Source organism: Protomyctophum bolini (genome assembly GCF_963924005.1).
Source record: "Protomyctophum bolini genome assembly, chromosome: 6".
NCBI classification, from domain to species: Eukaryota; Metazoa; Chordata; class Actinopteri; order Myctophiformes; family Myctophidae; genus Protomyctophum; species Protomyctophum bolini.
In genome coordinates, this window is record NC_137867.1 from 25,238,556 (window position 1) to 25,262,095 (window position 23,540).

Genomic DNA, 23,540 nt, shown 5'->3' on the forward strand with positions numbered 1-23,540 from the left:
GGTTTCAACCCTGCATGGGTCACCGCACCCTGGTCCGAGTGGACACCTGTAGCAACAAAGATGTATTTATTTTTTTGCATTTCATCACAAAAATGTTAAATTAAAGCACAATGTAACTCCAAAAAATCATATATCACCCAGGACACAAAGCCAGCATTAGCAGAATATTACCGGTACTCACCACCATCAGGTGCCCGTTCTTGGCCTTGTATGCCATGGGTTCCTGGCCAGTGCTGAAGTCCACAGCACACTCTTTCCCCGCCTGAATTTCAATCTTGATGCTGAGAATTAATGCAAAAAAACACATTTCAAGTCAGTGTACAAGTCGGGCCACTAGTATATACTTTTCTGTAGCTAATCAGGAACCTTATCACAACACATTGCATCGCAACGTCGCGAGCAAGTATTTTCACAAGTTAAGAGTCAAAAGAAACAGATTTAGCGTTTTTGAAAGATTGTGACACCAGGATTATAATATCAACTCTCAACAATGTTATTGTCAGAAGGTTTGCAGGTGTAGAAAGAAGTGGGTGAAAGTATTTGTCGTACAAGCTATCATTGCAGTCTCAAGAAAGGTGGAAAGATAGAGAAAGAAAACAACAGATAAGGAGATCAGATATAATACATGAATATACATACAGTATGGTGCATAATACACAGTATGCATGGTTAAAACAGCAGTGGGATGGGGCAGTGAAAATAGCAGCAGATGTAATGACAGCTAATTATGTACATATGGTGCATGGTTTAAGAGTTGTATAGCTTTGGTTACATCTGTGGCGCTTGCTTGGACGTGACCGGAGTAGTGGTGTGAACAACAGTGGTTAATGTGGTTAAATCTGATTATCTGACATCCAATTTATAGACTCACCTGCCCTGAACGACTTTGATGGCATTCTGTTTGTTAGCAATTACACTGAGTTTGGTCAGAAACTCAAACAGGTGGTCACACTGCATTACAAGGTCCCCCTGAAACAAACAAAAATGTAATTGTTTGAAATAATATATTCCATGGTTATTAATGTTTTGTTGTAGAAAATGTTCTTATGTCGAGAACACATTTGGCTCAAATATGTATTTAAACTGAAGGAAAACATTTGCAATTTCATGCTGGCTTTGGCACTTTTGACTTTTCTCATTATTAAAATATCAAAAAACTATACAGTATGTTATATTAGATACCTTCTGTTTAGGGTCTTCACATGTTATGTGGAATACAATGATGCCATCACTCAAGTTGCTCACTGAAACCCCTGAATTGAGTGAAAAACACATTTTCAGCACAACATAAAAAAAGCTTGATACAACTGCGCAGTAAAATCCTGTACTAATGGAAACAAATGGACTCGTAACCAAATTTACTTTTACATGTCCATTTGATTCCATTTGTACAATCTTCTGAGTTAAAGGGATATTTTACTTTCATTTAAAATAAACATTAAAAACAATGAAAAAAAATGGAAATGGGAAATCACGCATACCTTTTATGTTTATTTTATTTTTAAGTGAAATATGCCTTTTAAGTTAACACAGGGATTTTACTGTATGATAAACGACCTTGATATTTGATTAACCTTTGAGAGAGGTGTACAGGATTCTCTGTTTGACCTTGGCATCATCTATCACGTAAGCAGCTGTCTGAGTGAGGATGAGCTGTCGCGGGCGTGGTTTGAATCCATTCCTGTCATACTTTATCACTGGGACACTGTACTGCAGAAACACACAGTCCAAAGCACGCAGTTGTATTTGATGCAATGTTAATTTCGGTCCTTGCATTATCCATGTAACCCATTGGTTCTCAACCAGTGGTCCGGGGACCACCAGTGGTCCTTGAGGTGGTTAAAGGTGGTCCCCAGCTTAATGGAGAGTTGGTAACCAAATGGAAACCAAATGGACCCACCTGGGTCCATTTGGTTTCATTTTACGCTCTCAAGAGTGAAATTATCTGCATTACTTAATTTACAAGAAGTCGCCACATTTAAAGAGGTTTTTTATTTTTTATTTAGATCGTTTGAACGTTTGCCTGTTATCTCTCCTATAATACTACATCAATACAGCATGGACTCATCAAATGGTGGTCCATGGCTCAAATGCCGATAGACTAATGTGCCTTGGTATGAAAAGGGTTGAAAACCCCTGATGTAATTAACCCATCAATAGCAGAAGTGGTTCTAAAACCTTTTCATTTCAAGGACCCCCATAACGCTGAGGGTGCATTTGTTTCCATTTGTACCTCACTTTGAGAACCACTGGGTTAATCTATTCTAAACAATCAAAGGTAAAATGTGAATCTCTGATTTACCTTGATACGCTCATTCCGAATCATCTGTAGGACTCTTGGATCTATATCTTGTTCACCTAAAAATATGGAATGCAATAAAATGAAATAGAAAAGAAAACACAAAATAATTGTGTGTGTGTGTGTGTGTGTGTGTGTGTGTGTGTGTGTGTGTGTGTGTGTGTGTGTGTGTGTGTGTGTGTGTGTGTGTGTGTGTGTGTGTTCGCGCACGTGCATGCATGGATAAAAATGCAGCTGCACATAAATATGTGCCAACACGTACTGATTCTAGTGTCCACAAATGGCTGAGCAACACTTGCTGGATAGCTCTCCTTTTTACCCTTGAAGACGGTACTTGTAATGCTCTTCAGTTGAAGCTGAAATGATAAGTAATATAATTATGAAATATAAAGGAAATCACACCTCAAAATGTTGTAATGATCCTTGCAATAGAACAAAAATGTGTTTATATTCAGTGGTGGAAGTACTGAGCTTTACTAAAGTAAAAGTAGCAATATCACAAATACTGTAAAAAATGTTGACCTGAGTAAAAACTACAAGCTCACAACAAGTTGCATGACACATTGTAAGGTTGTAGATAGGCTAATTTTGAAACGGGGCTTAAGTGGTTAATGTAGGCCTATGTTTCGTATAAATGATCAAAATCTGAAAAGTAACTCGGAAAAGTGGCATACACGTTACTAGGGCTCCAGTGTGGGGGGTGCCTCGAAAGCCTGGATTAAAAATACAAAACACAAAGCACTAAAGCTGTCGTAATTGTAGTGAAGTAAAAAATACAATACTAAGTTGCCTGTGAGATGTAGTGGAGTAGAAATGTATCAAAGAATGGAAAGTAAAATCAGTACTTAATTAAGTAATTGTACTTACGACCACTGGTTTCTATAATAATCACTAACAGTGATTCTACAGAGTAGGCTACAATATTACCTGTGCTTTTCTCTGAGGTGTAATTCCTCTCACATACTTCCTCACCATGGTGCGATAGTGGAGAACACGCAGCAATGCTGAAGTCTAGGTGAGGAAATAAGAAAGAATCCAAAGTTAACAACACAATGAAAAAAAAGTGTCAATTTGTTATTACAAGTGAACTGAAATTAATCTCATATCAATATCTGTACCTCTGTTAAAACAGGCGGAGGGGATTCCCAGGAGGTTTTATCAAGAACAGTTTTTGGCAGTTTTTGTTTCAGTCTGTTCAGATAATTCTGTCTCACAAAGGCCAGATATTCAGAGTTGTCTGTGCATTTTGCTTGTCCTCTGGTCATGTATCCTTTGATAAATCTGAAGTGATAGTTAAAGTGTATTACCAGTAATGATTGAAAAGCCAGTGTGGCATATAGACAAAACCTGTGCAATATCAATATCGAACATGTCCTCCTCTCACAATGTTTGAAAAAGAGATCTCTGATCTCAAATGAGTTTATGGGTTTTTACTAGATTAACAATCTTTTCAGTGCACTTACTGCTTGATGACTTTGACAGCCCAGGCTCTCTTCTCTCTCTCCTTCCTAGCCTGTGCTCCTCTCCAACAATTCTCAATCTTAGTGGCTAAGGAATAGTGAATATTATAGAATACATTTAATTTGAACTGTACTGTACTAAAAAGACACAGAAGAGACACAGAACAATTTGCCATATAGTGGTAGAATCTATACGTAGCATTTAGTCATTTACCAGCTTCTTTCTGTTTTCGGAATTCCCCTTTTGCCTTGTATCCTTTATACTTGGCCTGGAGCCGTGTCGCTGCAATTTCAGGGTCTGGTATTACAATCACAGTAAATATAATAAACTGAAAGATTTTTGCAGTTGATTTGCACTCACCCAGCTCATGTTTACATCTTTCAAAAGCATCCTCTGTGGCAAAAAGTGTCCTTGCATGACGAATAAATATTTTGGTCCTATATCAAAAGCAAAAAGAGGATGGTTACTATCATATGCATTTGAATATGCATTTGCATAGACGTTCTGGAGGAGCTTCTCTCACCGTCCCATTTTGTACTCATTGTCCAAGTAGCCCAGATGCTGAACCAGGACCTCCACTCCGTCAGCCGGTAGTCCTCTCCAATGTGGCCATGTGGCGGGACAGAGCGGTTTGTACCTGTGGGTCCCGACAGAACCCCCCACAAAGCAATGCCTTACTAAATCAACTGAACAAGAACATCATGTCCACATCACATTTGCACTAAAGTTTCACATACCTCTTTAAGAAGGTCTCATATTTGCGTCGATAAGCGAAGCCAGCACGCCTGACTCGGAGATGCTCCATCAGTCCCAGATACTTCACTTGGTGCCTAATTAGTGTCTCATCTAACCGTCCTGTGTGTGTGTGTGTGTGTGTGTGTGTGTGTGTGTGTGTGTGTGTGTGTGTGTGTGTGTGTGTGTGTGTGTGTGTGTGTGTGTGTGTGTGTGTGTGTGTGTGTGTGTGAGATAAACAGAAACAGAAACAGAAAAAGAAAGTGATATAGGATATAGAAACATCAGTTTAAAGGGCCTCCAACCTGTAGATACATACTGGTTTAACATTCCAGCTCCCATGTTGCAGTAGCCTACCTGGCTGCTTGGTCTCGTTGGACTTTAGACAGCGAACATACCAGGCCTCCTTAGCCATCAGGATCTCTGTCAGCTTCAGCAAACTGCTCTTAAACTGGGTTGCCACCTGCAAACACAGACTGGGGGTTAAAATCCCTAAAAGTATCTGTCAAATACAGACAGTTTACACAAGACTGACTGTGACAGGGAGAGACTGTAGGCTACTTCCTCTTTTTTTCACAGTGACTGTAAATATTGACAAAGAAAAATGTGATGCCTGACAAAGTTAGAATATACACAGTACAATTGTTAAGTGTTAATTTATCCATGTGTAACTCTGAGAGTAAACAAACGTAACCAAATTGACCCATTTAGTTACATTTGTACAATCAGTTTTTACAGTGTATGGTTCAGAATTCTGTGTGGCATTATTGCAGTCTTATCACACTATCAGTGATTATGAGGATGTAGTTGCTCACTGTTTCTGGTCTTCTCCTGCTCTCTGTATCCATGGCAGAGAAGCATTCTCTCACTATGCCATTCTTAGATTGACACAATAGCTACAGAAAGGTGGGTTAACACACACAGAGGTTATCAGACATATATCGGACAATACTGGCAAACACAAATGAATGCATGCCTGCATACACACACACACACACACACACACACACACACACACACACACACACACACACACACACACACACACACACACACACACACACACACACACACACACACACACACACACACACACACACACACACCTCTCCCTGTCAGACACACACAAATGGTACAAACAAATTATATTAAGTTGATACTCAAGGGTCAATTGCCAAATTTACTGCATCCCCTCCTGTATTATTTACACTAAGTCTACAAGATGCTTAATAATTAAGGAACTCATTGAAAGGAATACACTCTCGACTCCCATTCCTCACAGTAGTAGACAGATAGAATCGTGAAGAACTTACTTCTTTTATGTTTCTATACAACAGATCATTGTTTTTGTCCAGGAAACCTAGACGGAGGTTTGAACAAAAAGGAAACAATTTAGTAGCTATCTGTCAGTGAAACAAAGCCTTGTTGAGGTTTAACCACTTTGAACCTGGCATCCCTATTTTGGGAATGTTGGTAAGTATCAAAGCATTTAAAAGAAAATCAAAAATCAATGATTTAAAAAAAATAGTGAAAACAGCAGAACTACAAGCTCACAGTGACACGTTGTGAGCTTGTAGACCTGCTATCTACACTATTAGAAATACAGCAGGTTAAGGACCTGCAAGCAACAGGGCCTGAGATTGAGGTTTCTTTTACCAACAACGCAGTAGGTGACCTCCCCAGCGTAATGCAGGAGACGGAAGTCTCCCCTCTCCAGAGTCTTACGTGTCATCTTGTCAGCCAGCTTGTGCCTGCAGTCAATGGGGTAGATAGAGAATGGAGGGATGAAGAGTGAAAAGCATTAAGGACAGAGTCCTACTGTGTCAGCTCACTGTGGGTGAGACAAGCCATCAGTCAGCAGAATGATTACAGATTTGGACCTGAGAGCTAAGAGGATCTCAAGTTTTGAATTACGTGGTTGTACTGAGATGGGCATTGTATTTAACTAATGTAATTGGTAGATGGCCAAATGTACAACACAGGTGTAACAAACATTTTAAAATATATAAAGTATATGAACTAGTATAAAACTTTTTGGTCTTTCAGCGAAATATACCTTTCTGAAGGATCTCTGATGGATAGAGCATGTCTTTTTTAAATTGTATAGTTTATTGTGACAACAGGTCACAATTACTATGAAATCGTACATTTCCCGTCAGTCACTCAATATCCCCATACATGGGGATTATCAGTCACTCAATATCCCCATAATGCCCCCATATATGGTGCCCAGGTCTCGTCATCACGTGACATCATCAGGGATGGAGATCCCTGCGACCTGCTGCCGCAAGCCCATATATGGAGATCCCCGATGTCATCAATATTGGCCAGCAACTCTACATTTGACCTCAAACCCTTAGATATGTCAGAACCTGTTCTGACATTCCATATGTTGATCCTTCCCCATCCATCCTTCCTCTTTGATGTCTCCCTTTTGACTGATAGTTGTCCATTCAAACTCTGGACGGGCCTGCCCCAAAGTTATTAGTGCAGCCGTGCCCGGCAGCCGGCGAAAACTAGAGAAAACAGCCCCGAAGGCCCGGCCCTCATCAAACCCTGTACAGTGTACACTCAAGGCATGCTCTTTACATGGCCACTTAGCCAATACAGAATTAATTCCATGTTGATCTGACCCCCCATGCCAAAGTGCCAGCGCTCGCCCAGCAGTCTGCTGTCAATGTGGCGGATGCATGCACCTTAGGCGTCTTACTGGAAGTAGAATATTCTACTCACGTGACAAAGTGAGGGTGACTGCCCATCTTCTCCTCCAGTCTCTCCAGAAAGGTGAGGTCTGTCGCACTTCCTGGCCTGAGACACTCCTCATCCTACAGTATATAGGTCTAAAAATTACCAACACTGAACAATTTCAAACTGTGTGTGTGTGTGTGTGTGTGTGTGTGTGTGTGTGTGTGTGTGTGTGTGTGTGTGTGTGTGTGTGTGTGTTTTTTTAATCATTGCTTTCACACAAATTATGTATTCAGCCAGCTCCATACTGCGAAACGACCCCATTTCTACCCATGCAGGGATATCCTGACACAAACCTCTTCTCTGAGCTAAAGTGTGGATATGAGGTTCCAAATGGAGCTATTATTCAGCATTTGAACTATTGTACTGGATGAAAATCATCGTTCCATTTACTCAGTACACACCAGTATTGAAATGATGCCTCTGTGCTTCTCTTCAACAAGGTCACAGATGATCTTGTTGTTGAAGAACTGCACTGGCTCCCACTGGAGCATAGCAAAGCAAATGACAGAATGAAGCAGTTAAGGAATGATGCACAATTTACAATTACAATTTAGACATTTAGCAGACACTATAAATCCGAGTGACTTACAAAAGGAAACCGTGAGGTCATCAAAGAAATGGTAATCTAGGATCATAGGTAAGCAACCTATCAGTCTAAACTGTATAAAAAAAGATCAATAATCTGTAACGACATTGAAACTGTGCACACTATAGGATGCCAGGTTTACAAATTCCCTGCCATCTGTCTACATAACATGCCATCTAAATGGCACAACCAATAGCTAATTATCATTTCAGTTGTTAATTTTACCTCAATACCCTCAGCCTCATACTCCTCTTGCTCAGCCTTGAGTGTCAGCTGGATGAAGAGCTGCTGCAGCTTCTCATTACAGTAATTTATACAGAACTGCTCAAAACTGAATGGAAACAAGTAATGACAAATGGGCAAATCTCAGTTTCAGTGTGGTTAGGTTAGTCATAAGTAGAACAGAATAGTGAGCATTAAACTAAAAGCATTTAAAGATTAAACTAGTTCTATGAATTCTTCCTGACTGCCAGATGCAGTGCATAACACTGGGTGATATATATGTACATTTCAAGTGCACGAGACGGATATCACCCAGTATTAAGTATTAAGTGTTAAGCATATCACTTCAGTAAGTCAGGAGGAATGCAATACATTTTGGCCAACAGGATAAATGAAGAATCTTGATAAAGGCTGTGCAGGTCAGAATGTGAGGCAATGACATTGTGGACGTAACCGTAACCTACCTGTTTACGTAGAAAACCTCAAAGCCATATATGTCAAGGAGCCCTATAACAGTTTTCTTTGAGGGGTCCTAACAGAAAATGACACCAAAAGACTCAATTGATGGTCATATGGAGGCAGGCAATACGTATATAGATTACATTATATTTACAGTTAGAGTAATTACAGTAATTTAAACTTCACAAAAACCGGTTGGAGCGTGTCAAAGTATAATTATATTAGCCTTTAATTCTCCTAACCTTATTCTCCAGGGATTCATTGATCCTATTTACCAGCCAGGTGAAGGTCCGTCCATAAATTGCTTTGGCCAGGGCATCCCTGACATAGATGGCATGGTCTATTGTGAAGGGGCTGAGGACCTTTACAGTTCAAAGAGGCAACAGATGTGTTTTAAATGATGAATGACACTGAATGTCTGCTTGAAGTTTGAACCAATTTTAGCAAAATTGTCTGTCACCTGGTCTATTTTGGCTTCAATCTTCCTGTATGTTAGTCCCTCTTGGAGTATTTGTGGATTAACTCCTAGTAGCTAGAGAGATAAATGACACAAATGTTCTTAAAAGAACACTGAACAATATTTTGTAATGATGACTGAATATCTGAGAAATTACAGGACTTTATACTGTAGGCTTACTGTTGAGACCCAACCCAGCTCTGCATTGTTGTCCAAGGTGGCATAGCCTTTGCTATCACACTCAAATTGAACATTACCTAAGTGGAGAACACTTGCAGCGATGCCAAAGAGGTGCTGCACAGAAATACATATTAGTAATCCCCTTCATAAAGATATTGAAAGCACACAACAGCGTCGGCTAGTATTCAACTTACATTAATGTTACTCTCATCAAAGTCAATGACCTGCAGTGCATTTTTGACCGTCTTCCAGTCATTTTTGTCATTGATGGAAGCCACAGTGGCACACTCCCCCTGTCAGAAACAAAAGCATGCAGTTAACAGATAAAACCAGATGAGTCCATAGCAGTGTTAACCCATTCAGGGTGGGAACCCCTTTTGGTGTTTTAAGCATTATGTTATACTTTAGCTATTGGAAAAATAGCAGTTCAGTCAGACAACTCAAGGAGGATGTAATATATATATTTATTGAATATAAGATAATCAATGCAATATATTTATTATGGTTTGGCGATGTATTGGATCTGCTTTTTAGGTACGGGTCAAGCGCATCAGTCCCGACCATAGGGACTCCGAATCCCCCGTACCTAAAACAGTAGATCCAAAACGACAGGTGGTAGCTGGGGTGGAGGTGGGTGAGCACGCACTTGTATACAGCAGCGCACAGTATACAATAAAGCATTTAGCAATAAGCAAGCAGAATGAGCGCAAGTGTATGACAGCAGCACGCTGATACAGCAGCAGTGGGCAAGCAGCAGAATGAGCGCAAGTGTATGACAGCAGCACGCTGATACAGCAGCAGTGGGCAAACAAGAAGGCAGAGGAATGCAGACCTCTGGTTCAAGTAGCCGGTATGAGAGATGGGGTGAGCTGTGATTGGCTGAGTGAATCATGTGGATGATGCTGTGGTGGCCCAATTAACAGCCGGCGCGCTGACTGAGGTTCCCTGACTGAACTTGCTCTGCGCATGTCTACGACAGGCGCAAATGCTCATATCTTCAAGCTTGTAGGTTTTGCAGGTGTTCATACATAGTAATCTGCTACCTACTTGTGTCAGGTAGTAGTAATGCTGGCAGTCTCTCTCCAGGCCCAGCTGTTGAAGTAAGTCATCCGTTCCTCCTTCCACCAGCTGGTAGAATATGTGGAAGTTCCTTTCTCCATGATTCTGATGCACCACCCTGGACTTCTCCAGCAGGTAGTTCAAGATATGACCTCCTACCGCATCCCCCTGTGAGTAGCAGCATAACTCAAAATCTTCATTTAAAATCTTCAATAAATTAGCCTTAATGTGGAAAAACTACAACTAAGCAATAGGACTACAAACTACTGTTGACCCTTACCTGTCTGTCAAACTGAATGTCCATATACTTCCCAAACCGACTTGAGTTGTCATTCTTCAGTGTTTTGGCATTGCCAAAAGCCTGAAGGGAGACACAAGTATACATGATGCATAGTGGTAAGTACTGTATAGTACTGTATACAGTATGGCATGCTGTCTATAGTCATTAAATTAATGAGAAGTATAATTAAAGCCAACAATCAGACCTCTAAGACAGGGTTGGACATTAGCATTCTGTCCCTGACTGTATCAAGCAGAGTGGTACTTGGACAGCTGACGGCATAGTATTGTAGAATCTTCTTGGAGGCCTCTGTCTTCCCTGCCCCACTCTCGCCCGAGATGAGGATGAAGTGATTATTGAACTCTGAGAGCATGGTGTGGTAGGCGTTGTCTGCGAGGGCGTAGCTGTTGCAAAATAAAACAAATCAAACTAAGTGATTCACAGGACAGCCTATAGCGAGCACAGCAAGTTATTATATTATGATGATGCACACAGAAATATGCAGTATACATACTGCATCTAACATGCACTATACACACTCACATATGTGGTGGAAGCTCAAAAAAGTTCACACCCATGTAGAGATCCATCTGTTTCGTAGTGTAGATATCCAGCTCTTTGTAGGGGTTTACAGACACCAGCAGAGTTCCAATATAGGTCTATCAATACAGTAAAATAGAGTTTTGAATGGTGGTTGAACATATGTAGGCTACTGTACTGCATTGTTCAATGCCAAAAATAGTGATTTTCAGATTGATTGATCATTTCCCAGACGCACATAGATGAGGTCTCCATTGAAGCGTTTCTTAAGGTTGTTGAAGAAGGACGTCTCTGTAGTCTCATCTAGGAGGACAAAGTCTTGGAGGCCCACTCGGTCCCTGGCAATGAGGGCCCCTTCCATATCCAGCTGACCCTTGGCAGCAAATAACACAACAGTGTTAAAAAGGTAACTACATGGGTGCCTGCTGGCCTAGTGGTCCCGGGTCCAGGGCCAGCGCATACCATATGCAGCCTGACAGTGTGTCGTGGGTTTGAATCCCGATCCCAACGACCTTTGCTGCATGTCACTCACCATCTCTCTCTCTCTCCCTGTTTCCTGTCTATCTACACTGTGTACTATTAATACAATATAAAATATATAAAAAAAAGGTAACTACAAGGCCTAAAAGCTACCAAAGTAACTAGTAATTTACCCTTTAACTCTATTCTTAGTCAAAACAGACCTTTTTTCCGTCTACACAAAATCTCTTCACCAAAAATAACCGATTTACAAGCTCACAACGCAGATGTTGTGCGCTTGTAGATCTGATATTTTTGGAACGTTCCGCCAGGATAGGCACTGGGGTCCAACTCGTTAAAAGGCTCTATGCTGAATTACAGAATCATTTATATATTCCTATAATTATCTTTTTTCTGGATTACAGATTTTCAACCATTTAGGTTGATGAATATAATTGAATTCCTCATTCCTTCTTTCAAAATTCAGATTTTCATTTGCTTCATAACAATGATATTAAAAATTCTCAGACATGTATTTTGATAAATGGGTCTGGATGAGTGAATAGGTGGCACCATAGGGGAGAACTCGGTTGAGAAAGCAGCAGAAAAAGCGCAAACATGGTCCCTGTTATTTCTATTGAATAAGGGGTCTAGAGGTCTTATGTGGCTTTGAGGCAAAGCCTGTGATTGTGCAGACGAGCAGACAGAAGCTAATGATCGCTACAGAGCACATGGGGATGTTGGCAAACAGCCCACAGTTCATAGCTGACACAATTCAATTCAATTTTGACACACTGACCAACACAACACACTGTTGGAATAGTGAGAGAAAACAGCGGCACATTTAAGAGGCATATATAGTGGGAAAAATTCCACCAGTCTCCTTTGCATTCTTAACATCAACACTTGGACCAAAGGTTTTCACTGCTTTTGTTGGTTTTGTGTCCTCTCTCTCTCTCTCTCTCTCTCTCTCTCTCTTCCCCCCTTTTGGAAGCAGAAGTCCTTTGATTCTCAACTCTCTGTAAAAACATTAAAAAAGATAATCCATTGGATCTAATTGACACAAAGCCCTTAGCACCCCACCCCTCCTTAGCCCCCTCCCTCCCCATAGCCCTCATTTCTTCTGAGAAAGTGTTTTTGTCCTGTAAATACCACGGAGCAGAGACAAAAAAGACGTTTTTAAAATGCAGTCTACAATCCATTACACATATTCCCCCTGCATATCCATTCAGTAATTATTCATTAGAAAACATTTAACGTCACAGTGAATTTCACACTGGGCAGTCGAAATACAATAGAGGAGATTTGGCCTATTTTGGGGTGAGGAGGAGGCGCTGGTTGGTTGTACAGAGGAAGGGTGAGGGCAAAGGAGGGGTGGAAGGGGGGGCAGTATTTGTCTGATCTGAGAACCTCTGAAACAGGGCCGTCTTGAGACAACGGGACAGACTAAATAGTGCAGTAACGGTCTGTGCCCCGCTGCTTGCTGTGACACTCATTTAGAGTGCCCTGAGGGTGAACAATAGGGGCTTGTTCTAAGCAATCCTGTGCTGTAATTTGGACTTCATTACTTTGCTCACACAGGGCCCCATGGAAGGACAGGGGAGGTTGGTCGGATGAGAGTTTTTTTCCCACCTGTCAGCCTCCTACCCCCAATGCTCTCACCCCTCTCCCTAACAATACCCCTCACCCCGTGTCCCCACCAATAACCCTCACCCGACCCCCTTCCCATAGCCCCACCCCGCTTTAAGCCAATGAGACAGGTGAACAATATCATTGAAGGGACCCTATTTGAGACGTCAGAATCAATCTGGCAATGTGATGGTAGTGGTGATGGTTTGGGGTATCTGTGACACCCCCTTTCTTCATGGGAACAAACTTCTCTTGAGGCAGTGCAAGCAGACAATATGCAGGGACAGTGTGACTAGTGATCTGCCATACAGTATTACAAGTAATACTACTGTTTTTGGTTTTTATATAGTTAATGCTGTTTTCTTTCCCTTCACATGAGTTTACAGCAGGTAGTTTTTGCAAAGCTATGTGAAGCATGCAATGACTGTCACTGGCAGAGAAACTACACTGCATGCCAAGATAGTGGGACAAGCAATGACAACATAGCTGACTCTAAAAAAATATATACAATTATACATCTCAAACTATAGGCTTTATCTAAAAGAGGAAATCCAAGGAGGTTGTATTCTATAGTGTTAATTGAACACTTAAAAAAGTCAAATCACATGGACAGCAGACATGATTACGCAATGTATCCAAATAATCCATTAATTGTCAGATCGGGTGAATTGCCTTTGTTAGCTCAGAGCACAACCGATTGTATTTTAATTAAGAGATGGTCCCTCATCGTGGTCTAGAGTGTCAGTGTTGCTTGAGGCTCATGGGTATGACCTCATCTCTGTGCTAGAGGAAGACAGCAGGGTAAGAGGAAGGGAGGGGAAGCTGCAGGAGACACACATGGAAGTGAGCTGACACTCAACTCCACAGCAGCAGCCTAAGCCCGTAAGAGGAAAGTTTATCTTTAGGGTTATGTCTTACACTTTGACCCCATGTTGGCAATATCACTTATTGGTCCTAACATAATTTTACATCCTGGCTTCCAACTCAATCATAAGCACACTAGGTTCTACTGACTGGGATACAATGCCACCCACAGAAATCCCCACTCAATCATCTCTCCAGCAAGGTATACATTGATATTTGTGTCACTGTGCAACACTTTTACAGCAGAGCATTGTGATATACCAAAATAACAAATAACAAAATTATGCATGTGTTCACCTAGACAACACATAATAGTTTCCAACTTGCAAATGAATTAAAATCTGAATCATACCTGCATGTTGAATGCTGTGTCAGTTCTCAGGATATAGACTCAAGTAGAAAAAATAAAAAATAATAAAAAACGTTGCCTTGAAAAGTTATAGACTATGCCGTCCTCCCATGTCAGCATCCACAGAGACAATCTCTGTACTTGTAAATTATGGAATATGATAGCTAGTTGGCAAAATTCCACTTTGTATTTTAAAAAATTGCCTTCCCTGTGTCGCGATAGTCATGGTTGCTCATTCATTCCCATTGCATGGCACTACAAGGGATGATCCTGCCGTGTGGAGGCCTGGAGTCTCTCTTCCACACCATCCTGACCCAGACTCAGGGCACTGTGGGCCAGGTGGTTAATCATTCATGCTTTGGGGGGTGGAGGGACAGGGAGATCTTATTCAGTGCTTACCTGGGTATATACTGCTCTCTTGAGTGTAACATAAAGATGCAGAAACAAGATCCAATGGAGACCAGCTCAACCATGCATCTTGGCTACTATTGCCCTCTTCTCATTCTCTCTCTGGTTGGCTAACATTACGTCCCAACTCCCCAACTCTCCCTTTTGAAATAGTCTAGGTCTGGTTACTGATCTTTGATTAGATTGGTTCATTACATGCTGATGATCACTGTTACTCAGCAAAACGGTGCCAGGTCAACACCATTATTTCATAAGGTGCTGTGATCTGCCGATGCTCTGTGTCACTGTAAAAGGCAGTTAGACCGATGCTAAGCAAATTATATGGCTCAGAAGGAAAGGTTGATCAGAGCATTGATTAAGAACTCAGTTCTGCACAATTACCCTAAAATACAATGACACCAGTTTGCATTGTCTAGGTCTAGGATGTCTGTTGATTTCTGATTTGGATTGTGGTTTAAATGAAGTAGAGATGTACAGGTATAGTAGAGTATGGTATACATGCTTATTTCAGCTTAAAAACAAATCATCATTTATTTCAATTTGTATAAATAAGCAATCAGTCACAAGCACTTTGGGAAACTGGTCAGGGTTGCATTTTCTGGCTGTTTGAATCCAAAGAAAACCATGATTATATGAATTAGAATTACATCTTCTAACACAAATTTATGACATGGATTATCTTGCATGATACTCTTAAGGTAAACCGAGGCTCAGCCTCATTTGGACTTGCGATGTGGGAGCAGTAAATGGTTTATGTCTGTAACCTGGTAACCTACAGCAGCAAACACACACTGGTGTCTATTTTCTGTGGCCTGATGACCTAAATTGAGCAAAAGATCATGTTTCTCTCAATTTAGGGTAGTAAGAAATGTTTTCAGTAAGATGGACATAATGGATGCTCAGTTCAGTGTTCAAACCATTTGAATTATTCACTCTCTACTCTCCAGAAAAGTTGTCAAGGTTACCTCTGCCCTGACCCCGCCTCTTCCTTTACCCAGTAGCCCAGCAATGCTTGTCCAATCTTAACAAGCTTTGTGCTACCCACTGGGCTCTGATTCAGCACGAGACCCGGCAAATCCAATTACACAGGAGTCAGAGAGGTTGATTTTCCCATTATAGATTCCATGCTGAGAATGAGAGCTGATGTGATACTGATAACACTCACATCACACCATTACTGCCCACTTGCCCAGTTTATCTTGTATATTTTCCTTATTGTTTCTCTCTCTGTCATCTTCTGTCTATTTCTCATTCTCTCGCTCTCTTGATTCTCTCTTCATACGATTCACATTTTCTGCAATGATTCTTTCTTTTTCCATTTTCTCCGCTTTCTCCTTCTTTCATTGTCCATTATTCTAATTTTTCAGGGCAGTGTAACAAAGGGCTGGGCCTCCATCACATCAGTTACATCTATTAAAATGGGTCAGTAGTAAGATTACTTCACACTGCACATTGGATGCCTTTTTTACTTCCACTTTTGCTTCCACTTTATTTCTCTTTCTCAACAAAGAAGATATGCATGACATTCAATTGTCTTTCCAAATTTCCACATTTCAATTATTTCGACAATCGACTGTAGTCCCAGTTTTAAGCATAGACATACAAAGGTAGACGCCTCTTCCAGCTCTGGGGCGTGCGTTCTCGAGAGGGGTCAAAAGCATAGCAGAAGCATGAGCCAAGCTTCCGCGTGCACCACAGACCGGATGTACCGGAAAAGATGCGCTGTGATTGGCCAGTATAGACACTTGAGTGGAAGCATGATGTAGTGCAAAGAAAGGCGTAGCGTGCCTTCCAATCTTCTTGCGCACTTCCGCCCCAGAGTGTAAATTGTTCCGCCCTCCCGTCGACACACATGGCTCCAACGAACTGCAGCGGCCAATGAGGCATCTATTTTTGAGTGGTGCTAGTGGCCACTCCATTACGCAGCTATTGATTGAATACTTTATTAGGCAACATAAATGCAAATAGCACAATGTACAGTCAGGCATTTTTGTCCAAAAAAGGATTTCACCGAAGAAAGACCTTGCGGTCTTGTTTCCATTCGGGTCCTATCCACTCACACATGACATGAATAATAAGTTAACACAGTAACAGTAAGTGATATAACAATAATAATTTAAGGCAACATATACATTTCCTCTAAACATGAAATATACAGTATTCGGTTGGGGCCGAAGGTTAATCGGAAGGGGATTATTATTCGCACAAAGCGGCTGATGCGATCACCTCCTCTCCCTTTGACTTGCTGACAGGTGAATTTTTAGGCCTGTCTTGAAGGAAGCCAGTGATTTGTTTGTTTTGAGCGATGGGGGGGGGGGGGGAGGGCATTCCACACCTGGGTAGCAGTGCTTTGGAAGGTGAATTTGCTCATATTTGTTTTATAAATGGGTGGCACCAGATCGTTGTTCACGCTCCCTCTAGTTTTATGGCTGTGGGTGTTGCTCACTTTTTTAAAGTAATTAGACAAGTAAGTGGGTACTGAGGGCATAGTTACGGTAAAGTTGCATTTACAATTTTGAAAGTCAGGACCATCTTTAATTGCTTGACTATCTTCCACCCTGAGCCAGCCTATGCTGTCAAAATGCTCCGCATATAGGTGGGTCATGGGCCCTAGGTGAAGAAGAAGACGGATTAGTTTGTTTTGAGAAGTTTGAAGCTTGGTTTTCTGTGTCATTGAGGTGTTAGGGAACCAGGACGTAACCTGACGCTGCCAGATCCAAGAAGCTTGCTACACAAATTTGTTTCACAGCTTATTGGGATCTGGGATCACGGAAGCAAATTCGATGACGGGGTAGATGAAAAAAGATACTTGGTAGATGATTGGATGGGACCGTCTGTCTATCACCGTGTGGGCGTGCAAACACAACCAATCATATTGACGTGTCTATATAGCTTCTCAAGCAGCTGGCAAAGATTGTGAAACTGAGTGCACAGAAATTTAAACAACTTGACTTGGGGATGTCTGAGTTATGTCCTTCTGGGGAACTCAGTGCCTGCTGTGCCACAATAAAGGTCAGTGGAGGAATCGGATTGTCTTTTGGATGGTGGCTTGCTTGCACTGAATCAGCTGTGAAAGAAGGGAACCTTTGCCTCATGTTGACCCTTTTGGTCAGTTAAAGGGGCTGTCCTTCCCAAAGAACAGAGCCTAAATGGTCTTGACCTAGGTCACTCAAAGTTCAACACCACACTGACCTCCAACCTTTTAAGGTCAGGTTTTCTGTGATCCTTCAGTACAATATTGTAGCAAACAATTATCCTTCAGATATACAGTAAAGTCTGGTGGTCTCTTAGAGTACTGTCACTTGTCAAGTTAACGAGAAGACTATCAAATCGGCAAGAGCTTTTCTGCTTGTGCGTTTGCTTGATTGAATACTTTATTAGTTTATGTAGTAACTGGTAGGTAAAGAGCCTGACTACACCACCTCCCGCTTAATGAGGGGGGCAGGAGGAACCCCTAGAGTGAAATCCTAATAACTGACCAACTTCCCCTTTAACAGGAACGATTGACAAGAGGCATTTGTGTGGAAACCATATAACAACTTTATTTCAATTAATTACAGTATATAAAACGTTAGGGCAATTACATCAATAGGCAAGATAAGATAATAAAGTGACAGGTTGGTAATTAACTCTTAGGGAAGGGCGGGTCGGCCCGTGCACAGTGAAATAAACTCGAAGTTAGGAAAGGGGACAGGCCTAGCACCAAAACTAACTAAAATCAAACAATAAAATCAATACAAAACATGCAGTGCAGGGGGTTAACAAATACACACCAATAAAACCCAAATGTCCCACAGTGCAGTCCCCACAGAAGAGAAAAGTGCCGTGTGCAGCAGGCGGACCCGGCCTTTAACAAGGTTACTCTGTAACATAAATAGAGAGAAACAATTAAAACAAGCCAGTAAGAACGTAAACAAATATGCCTAAAATGCCCAAATCAACTCAAATAAAAAAAACAAAAGGATAAAACAAGAGTGGAAAACAGTGGCTGGACTGGTCCCTTTAAGGAAACATAAAAACATATTAGTGCCAGCCCTAGCAGTACACAAACACTATTCAAATAATTATTAAAAGAACAATAAAACCTACTTTGATTTGCAGTGAACAGTGCAATCAATGTAAGGGCAAGGGCAGGGGGGACATCAACAGCCTCACAGCTATAAGAGAAGACAGTGAAGTGATATTAAAGAGTTGCATTTAACTACACAAATGCATGCAGTGCATAGAATATATATACTGTTTTACCAGTCTCTCAATGTCTTTAAGCACAGCAGCAGATCACGTCACTTCACAGTGTATTGAAGAAGTAATTTGAAGACTGGAATAAACAAATAAATACATTTAAATAAGGTCAAATAAAACAATAGTGATACAGACTAAAGTGCTAAAACAATGGCCAAACGTGGCATGTGCTCTACCAAACAAATGCCATTAGCACTGCACTATTAGCCGCAACAAACAGCTTTGGCCTACCATGCTTCACTCTGAGAAGGAAACACCTGCAGGTAACACCAGGTCCTGCAGCAGAGTCAAAATGGCTCTCTACTAGGAGGAACAAAGTTTTGTACTTCCTGTTGGTCATGTGACTAGGTCACATGAATGATGCAGTAGGTGCACCATTCACCTCAATTCCCACATTTACATACAGTACTATAGTGCGTATACAATAATGCTAAAATAACACATAAAGACATACAATACTATACAAGAGATCATCAATCAGATCATCAATACAGCAGTAAACGTAGGCCTAAATTTACAGAAAAACTATGGGGTACGTAATTTCTTTTGGCAAGCTAAAAGACTCCAAGTCCAGTTGCAAATTACAGACAGGTTCTCTTTTATGGCGGCTTTGCAGGACGGTGGGGAGTCGCACTTTTTGATGGCTGTTAGGGCATTCCACATTTTGGTGGCATAATAGTAATAGTCAGTCAATAGAAATTCCCTGGAGCTCTCAGTCTGTCTGTATGTCTGTCTGTCTGTCTGTCTGTCTGAATGGTCAGCTTTAGGCTTTCCATGTCCATGTTTCCATGTTCCACAAACATTGAAGACAAAAGTGAGGACAGAAAAGTGAAGACGCAAATTGTGATTGGCTGAATGACATTTGTGATGATTTGATTGACTGAGCATGGAATTTGATGTATATGATGTGTATGATGTATAGTATGATGTAGTATGATTATGTATGATGATAAGAGCACTCCTCACTTCACACAGGTGTGATTTTATTATTCAACGTTTTGATAGCTGGTGCACAGTCTGTATTATGTGCTGCTCATTCTTGTTAAAGGTGTCTTTTGGTGTCTTGACTTTTGCAAAGCCTAATGTTTTTTCTTTCTTTTACACTTGTTAATTGTTGTTGAGTGATTATAACATAGTCTAATATAATAATAATAATAATAATAATAATAATAATCTTTATTGTCCCGAAGGATGTTCGTCTTCACAGTCTGTGAAGACGAATATCCTTCGGGACAATAAATTATAATATAATACTATAATAATAAAATATAACTATTGGCAGTTCCTACACACTTATAAAAAGGAGCATAAAAGCATGATAATATGGTGGCCTACAATAAAAAGACAATCCTACATGATTGATTGATTTAATATTTTATTGACATGTAGGTTATACAATGAATTGGTCATTATTGACAGTTTGTCACAAATCATGGCTTGTCATTGTCACACTTATAAGTCCTTCTGAGTACTATTATACATTAGTTTAATCTTCTGGTTAACCTCTGACAGGGCAGCCCAAAGTCTTTGGGCCACTTCTCCTATCAGGATAAAAACTTCATAAGAGAAACAAAGGCTCTGGCAGAACACTGATGCTGCACCTTGGCTAAGCATGGCTGACAGCAGCTTCCTATCTGTGGCCAGGAGGTCGCTCTGGGTGACATGTCATCTGGGTGGGGACACACTGTCTCTTTGCCTGGAGAGTAGATTAGGGGGTGAAGTGACCTCATTCTCAGACGGGCCATGATGTGTTTTTAGTAAACACTTTGTATAAGACAAAAAACATATATACCGGTAGTCCACAAACATTGATCCTCCCTCAGACTGCAATTCCATTGTTTGCTGTTACTCCAGTCCTGAACAGTGATGACAGAGGAGTACTATAGTGATGCTGAGCTGTGGGCAGTCCTCCTCTGCTCTCCAGGTTGAGTCTTTACTTGAATGCAGAGAACTGAGTGAACACTGCCATCACAACAGATGCTATACATTTGTATCATTGTCCAGCCTATCACATACTTACAATTAATAGCCATTTTATTGTTATTATTATTATTACCATTGTCCCCCCCTCCTTTTTCTGTTCACCTCGAAACCTCACCTGTAAAATAGGCCTATACTTGAAATAAGTTATATCTATATGCACTGGTAGATTACCAACTGATTAAGAATTAGCCTAAATCTGAATTAGAACAAAAATGAGAACGGTCTCTAGGACCTACAGCATCTGGTTCTTGGGGATGGTCTTATTTTTGTCCGTTACGTTCATGCATGTAATCATTGATTGTGCCATTGTGACAGGGCGGTTTACCATCTGTAGTGTCCCATGAGGTTGACACTGCTGTCATTGGCTCTTTCCCCACAGACTTCAAGGAATTTCACTTTAATTTCCGGTTGCAAACTTCTTTAAAAAATGTACTTCTTATAGGCTAATATATTATATCCCATTCTGCATAGGCCTGAAGCATGCACATATCTCAGTAATCTGTTGTCCATCAAAATTAAGCATGTTATGGTGTTAAAAGTGGCGGTTATTAACTGCCTATAGCTTAGCCTAATAGCCATATAGTACAAATGTAGCTTGCCTGTCACTATTGAAGAGAACCTCATAAGCATAAGGTAGGCTATATATGCTTCTTGACAAGTGTTAGCTTTGTCGCCTTGCCATGTCAGGCATGAGTCTTGCAGCCCCCCCTACGCGCCACCCCGGTTCTTTTCCCACTGTTGAGCGGAGCAAGACGCGGGTGCAGCGGCGGGAAGCAAATTATCTACAAGCACTCCCTAAATAAGTTCACATTCATTTCACACACAGACGCCACAAGTAGCTAGTGTAGTAGCGACTCACAGTCACATCTGACAGGGACCCCACTTGGAATTAAGCTACGCAGTCAGGAACACTGTGGAAGAAAATGGATAACCTCTGTTGTAGGCTATGTTTTGATTAGTTTTTAGTTATTTTTCCTTTATTTTTAATGAGCACAGTCGATTAAAGCTTTTTTAAGCCAATATTTCAAATAGCGTGCCTATTTGTTACCTTGCTACTCAAAAGCCGTGCAAGGTTGGCCTGATTTTTTATTGTAGTATAGAGAGACGCACGCACGCACCTGTAGGACAACTCATGATACGCAACTTGTGTAACTCCGCAAGAGATCATTCATAATATATATCACATCAGTTACCTAGTCGGCCCATGTGACCAGTCGAATATATAGGATTCTGATCGAAAATGACCAAACGGATGGATGAAAAATACCCTACTTTGACTGAGCTTTCTCTGTAAACTGTGGACGCCTGAACTGGATTACATTGGAGAAGATCACCAGTGACAATAACAAACCAAGAGAACCATATGCCAAAGAGCACTGCGAACCGAGACGCTTTTTGTGTTAGGCCTACAATACTACGTGTATTGTACTAGTATAGATGTGAAGTATAGATGGAGTAGCCTATATATGAGGAAAAAGTGTCAATTTCCTCGAGTAGCCTAGTGCACCTGCAGCATTGCATTTACAGCAGCTGTCAAACTGTTGGGACCCTCCCTGCCCTGCCCCTTGAGCGACTGGAACCTCGGTTGAAGTGGGCAGGCTACTGCGCATGACAGAGTGCTGGACAGCTCCAGAGAGGGAAATTTAAAAACGGTTTTGGTGAATCAAGTGCGGCACAGTCAAAATACAGTACAGGGGCACGCGAACGGCTCACTCTTTCTTCAATATCATCTACGGCAGGTGATATGTTGTTTTTGTCTCTTTCCTTCAGAATAATATTTTTGTTATGGCATTGTTATGTTAATTAACACAGGGCAATTGTAATTTTATAATGATTTAGGCTGGGAAGAATTTATGATCATATTGTCATTCTAACCTGGGTGAACTGAATGCAATCATATTATTTTGAATGCATCTGTTGATATGCACATTTGATTAAGCCAAGTTACATTTCATCCTATAAATAGGCTTAAATTACAGAAGTTTAAGGGAGCAATAAGCATTCATACTACATCCTATAACAAAGCAATGCTGAAACAACCATAACCTATAGGGCCTATTATTTGAAATATAGCCTACTAAAATGTGCTTGTTAATGTGTGTATATATATATATATATATATATATATATCAAGCACATTTTTGCTTCATTGCTTTATTTGCACTACGCGTTTCGCCGTGTAGGCTTCGTCAGGTGCTTTGCATATATATACATATATATATACAGTACACACACGCACGCACGCACACATACTACACTAATCCTGGTATATACTTGTATGTTCAGTGTGTTTATTTGCCATTTTATTATGGCCACAATGTTTATTTATTTATTTTCATAAATTAAAATTAGAAAAAGGGAAGGAGAGCTAGTCACGATGCAAATGTTTTTATTATGACCAACGTTTCGGTTTCGGAAGGTTTTTTTGCATCGTGACTACGAGTTTTGCGACCTCTCCTTCCTTTTTTCAAGTCTGTCTCCCCTGGTCAGCACCTCCCCACTATTGGTGTGCGCTCCGCTACCTCTTTGTTTGTTCATATATTAATATTAGCAATATGAAAACACTGTCGTTTTGTCGTTGTA

General features: G+C 40.8%; 1 protein-coding gene across 1 annotated transcript; it reads right to left on the reverse strand.

Annotated features, from left to right (window-relative positions):
* Positions 1 to 19: 19 nt before the first annotated feature.
* Positions 20 to 11,390, reverse strand: myo1ha (myosin IHa; the record flags this gene model as incomplete). The annotated part of the gene is made up of 31 exons (XM_080765291.1): positions 11,262 to 11,390; positions 11,027 to 11,142; positions 10,689 to 10,887; positions 10,484 to 10,564; positions 10,192 to 10,371; positions 9,339 to 9,437; positions 9,145 to 9,258; positions 8,968 to 9,039; positions 8,750 to 8,869; positions 8,513 to 8,580; positions 8,052 to 8,157; positions 7,642 to 7,722; positions 7,226 to 7,317; positions 6,149 to 6,243; positions 5,806 to 5,852; positions 5,308 to 5,388; positions 4,850 to 4,955; positions 4,498 to 4,615; positions 4,284 to 4,397; positions 4,121 to 4,197; positions 3,974 to 4,042; positions 3,763 to 3,847; positions 3,418 to 3,580; positions 3,227 to 3,310; positions 2,562 to 2,655; positions 2,303 to 2,358; positions 1,575 to 1,710; positions 1,183 to 1,253; positions 872 to 969; positions 182 to 281; positions 20 to 46 (listed from the first exon to the last, which is right to left on the reverse strand). Exons 1-31 carry the CDS (start codon positions 11,382 to 11,384, stop codon positions 20 to 22), a joined length of 3,072 nt encoding a protein of 1,023 aa, XP_080621417.1. The 5' UTR covers positions 11,385 to 11,390.
* Between the last annotated feature and the right edge of the window lie 12,150 nt (positions 11,391 to 23,540).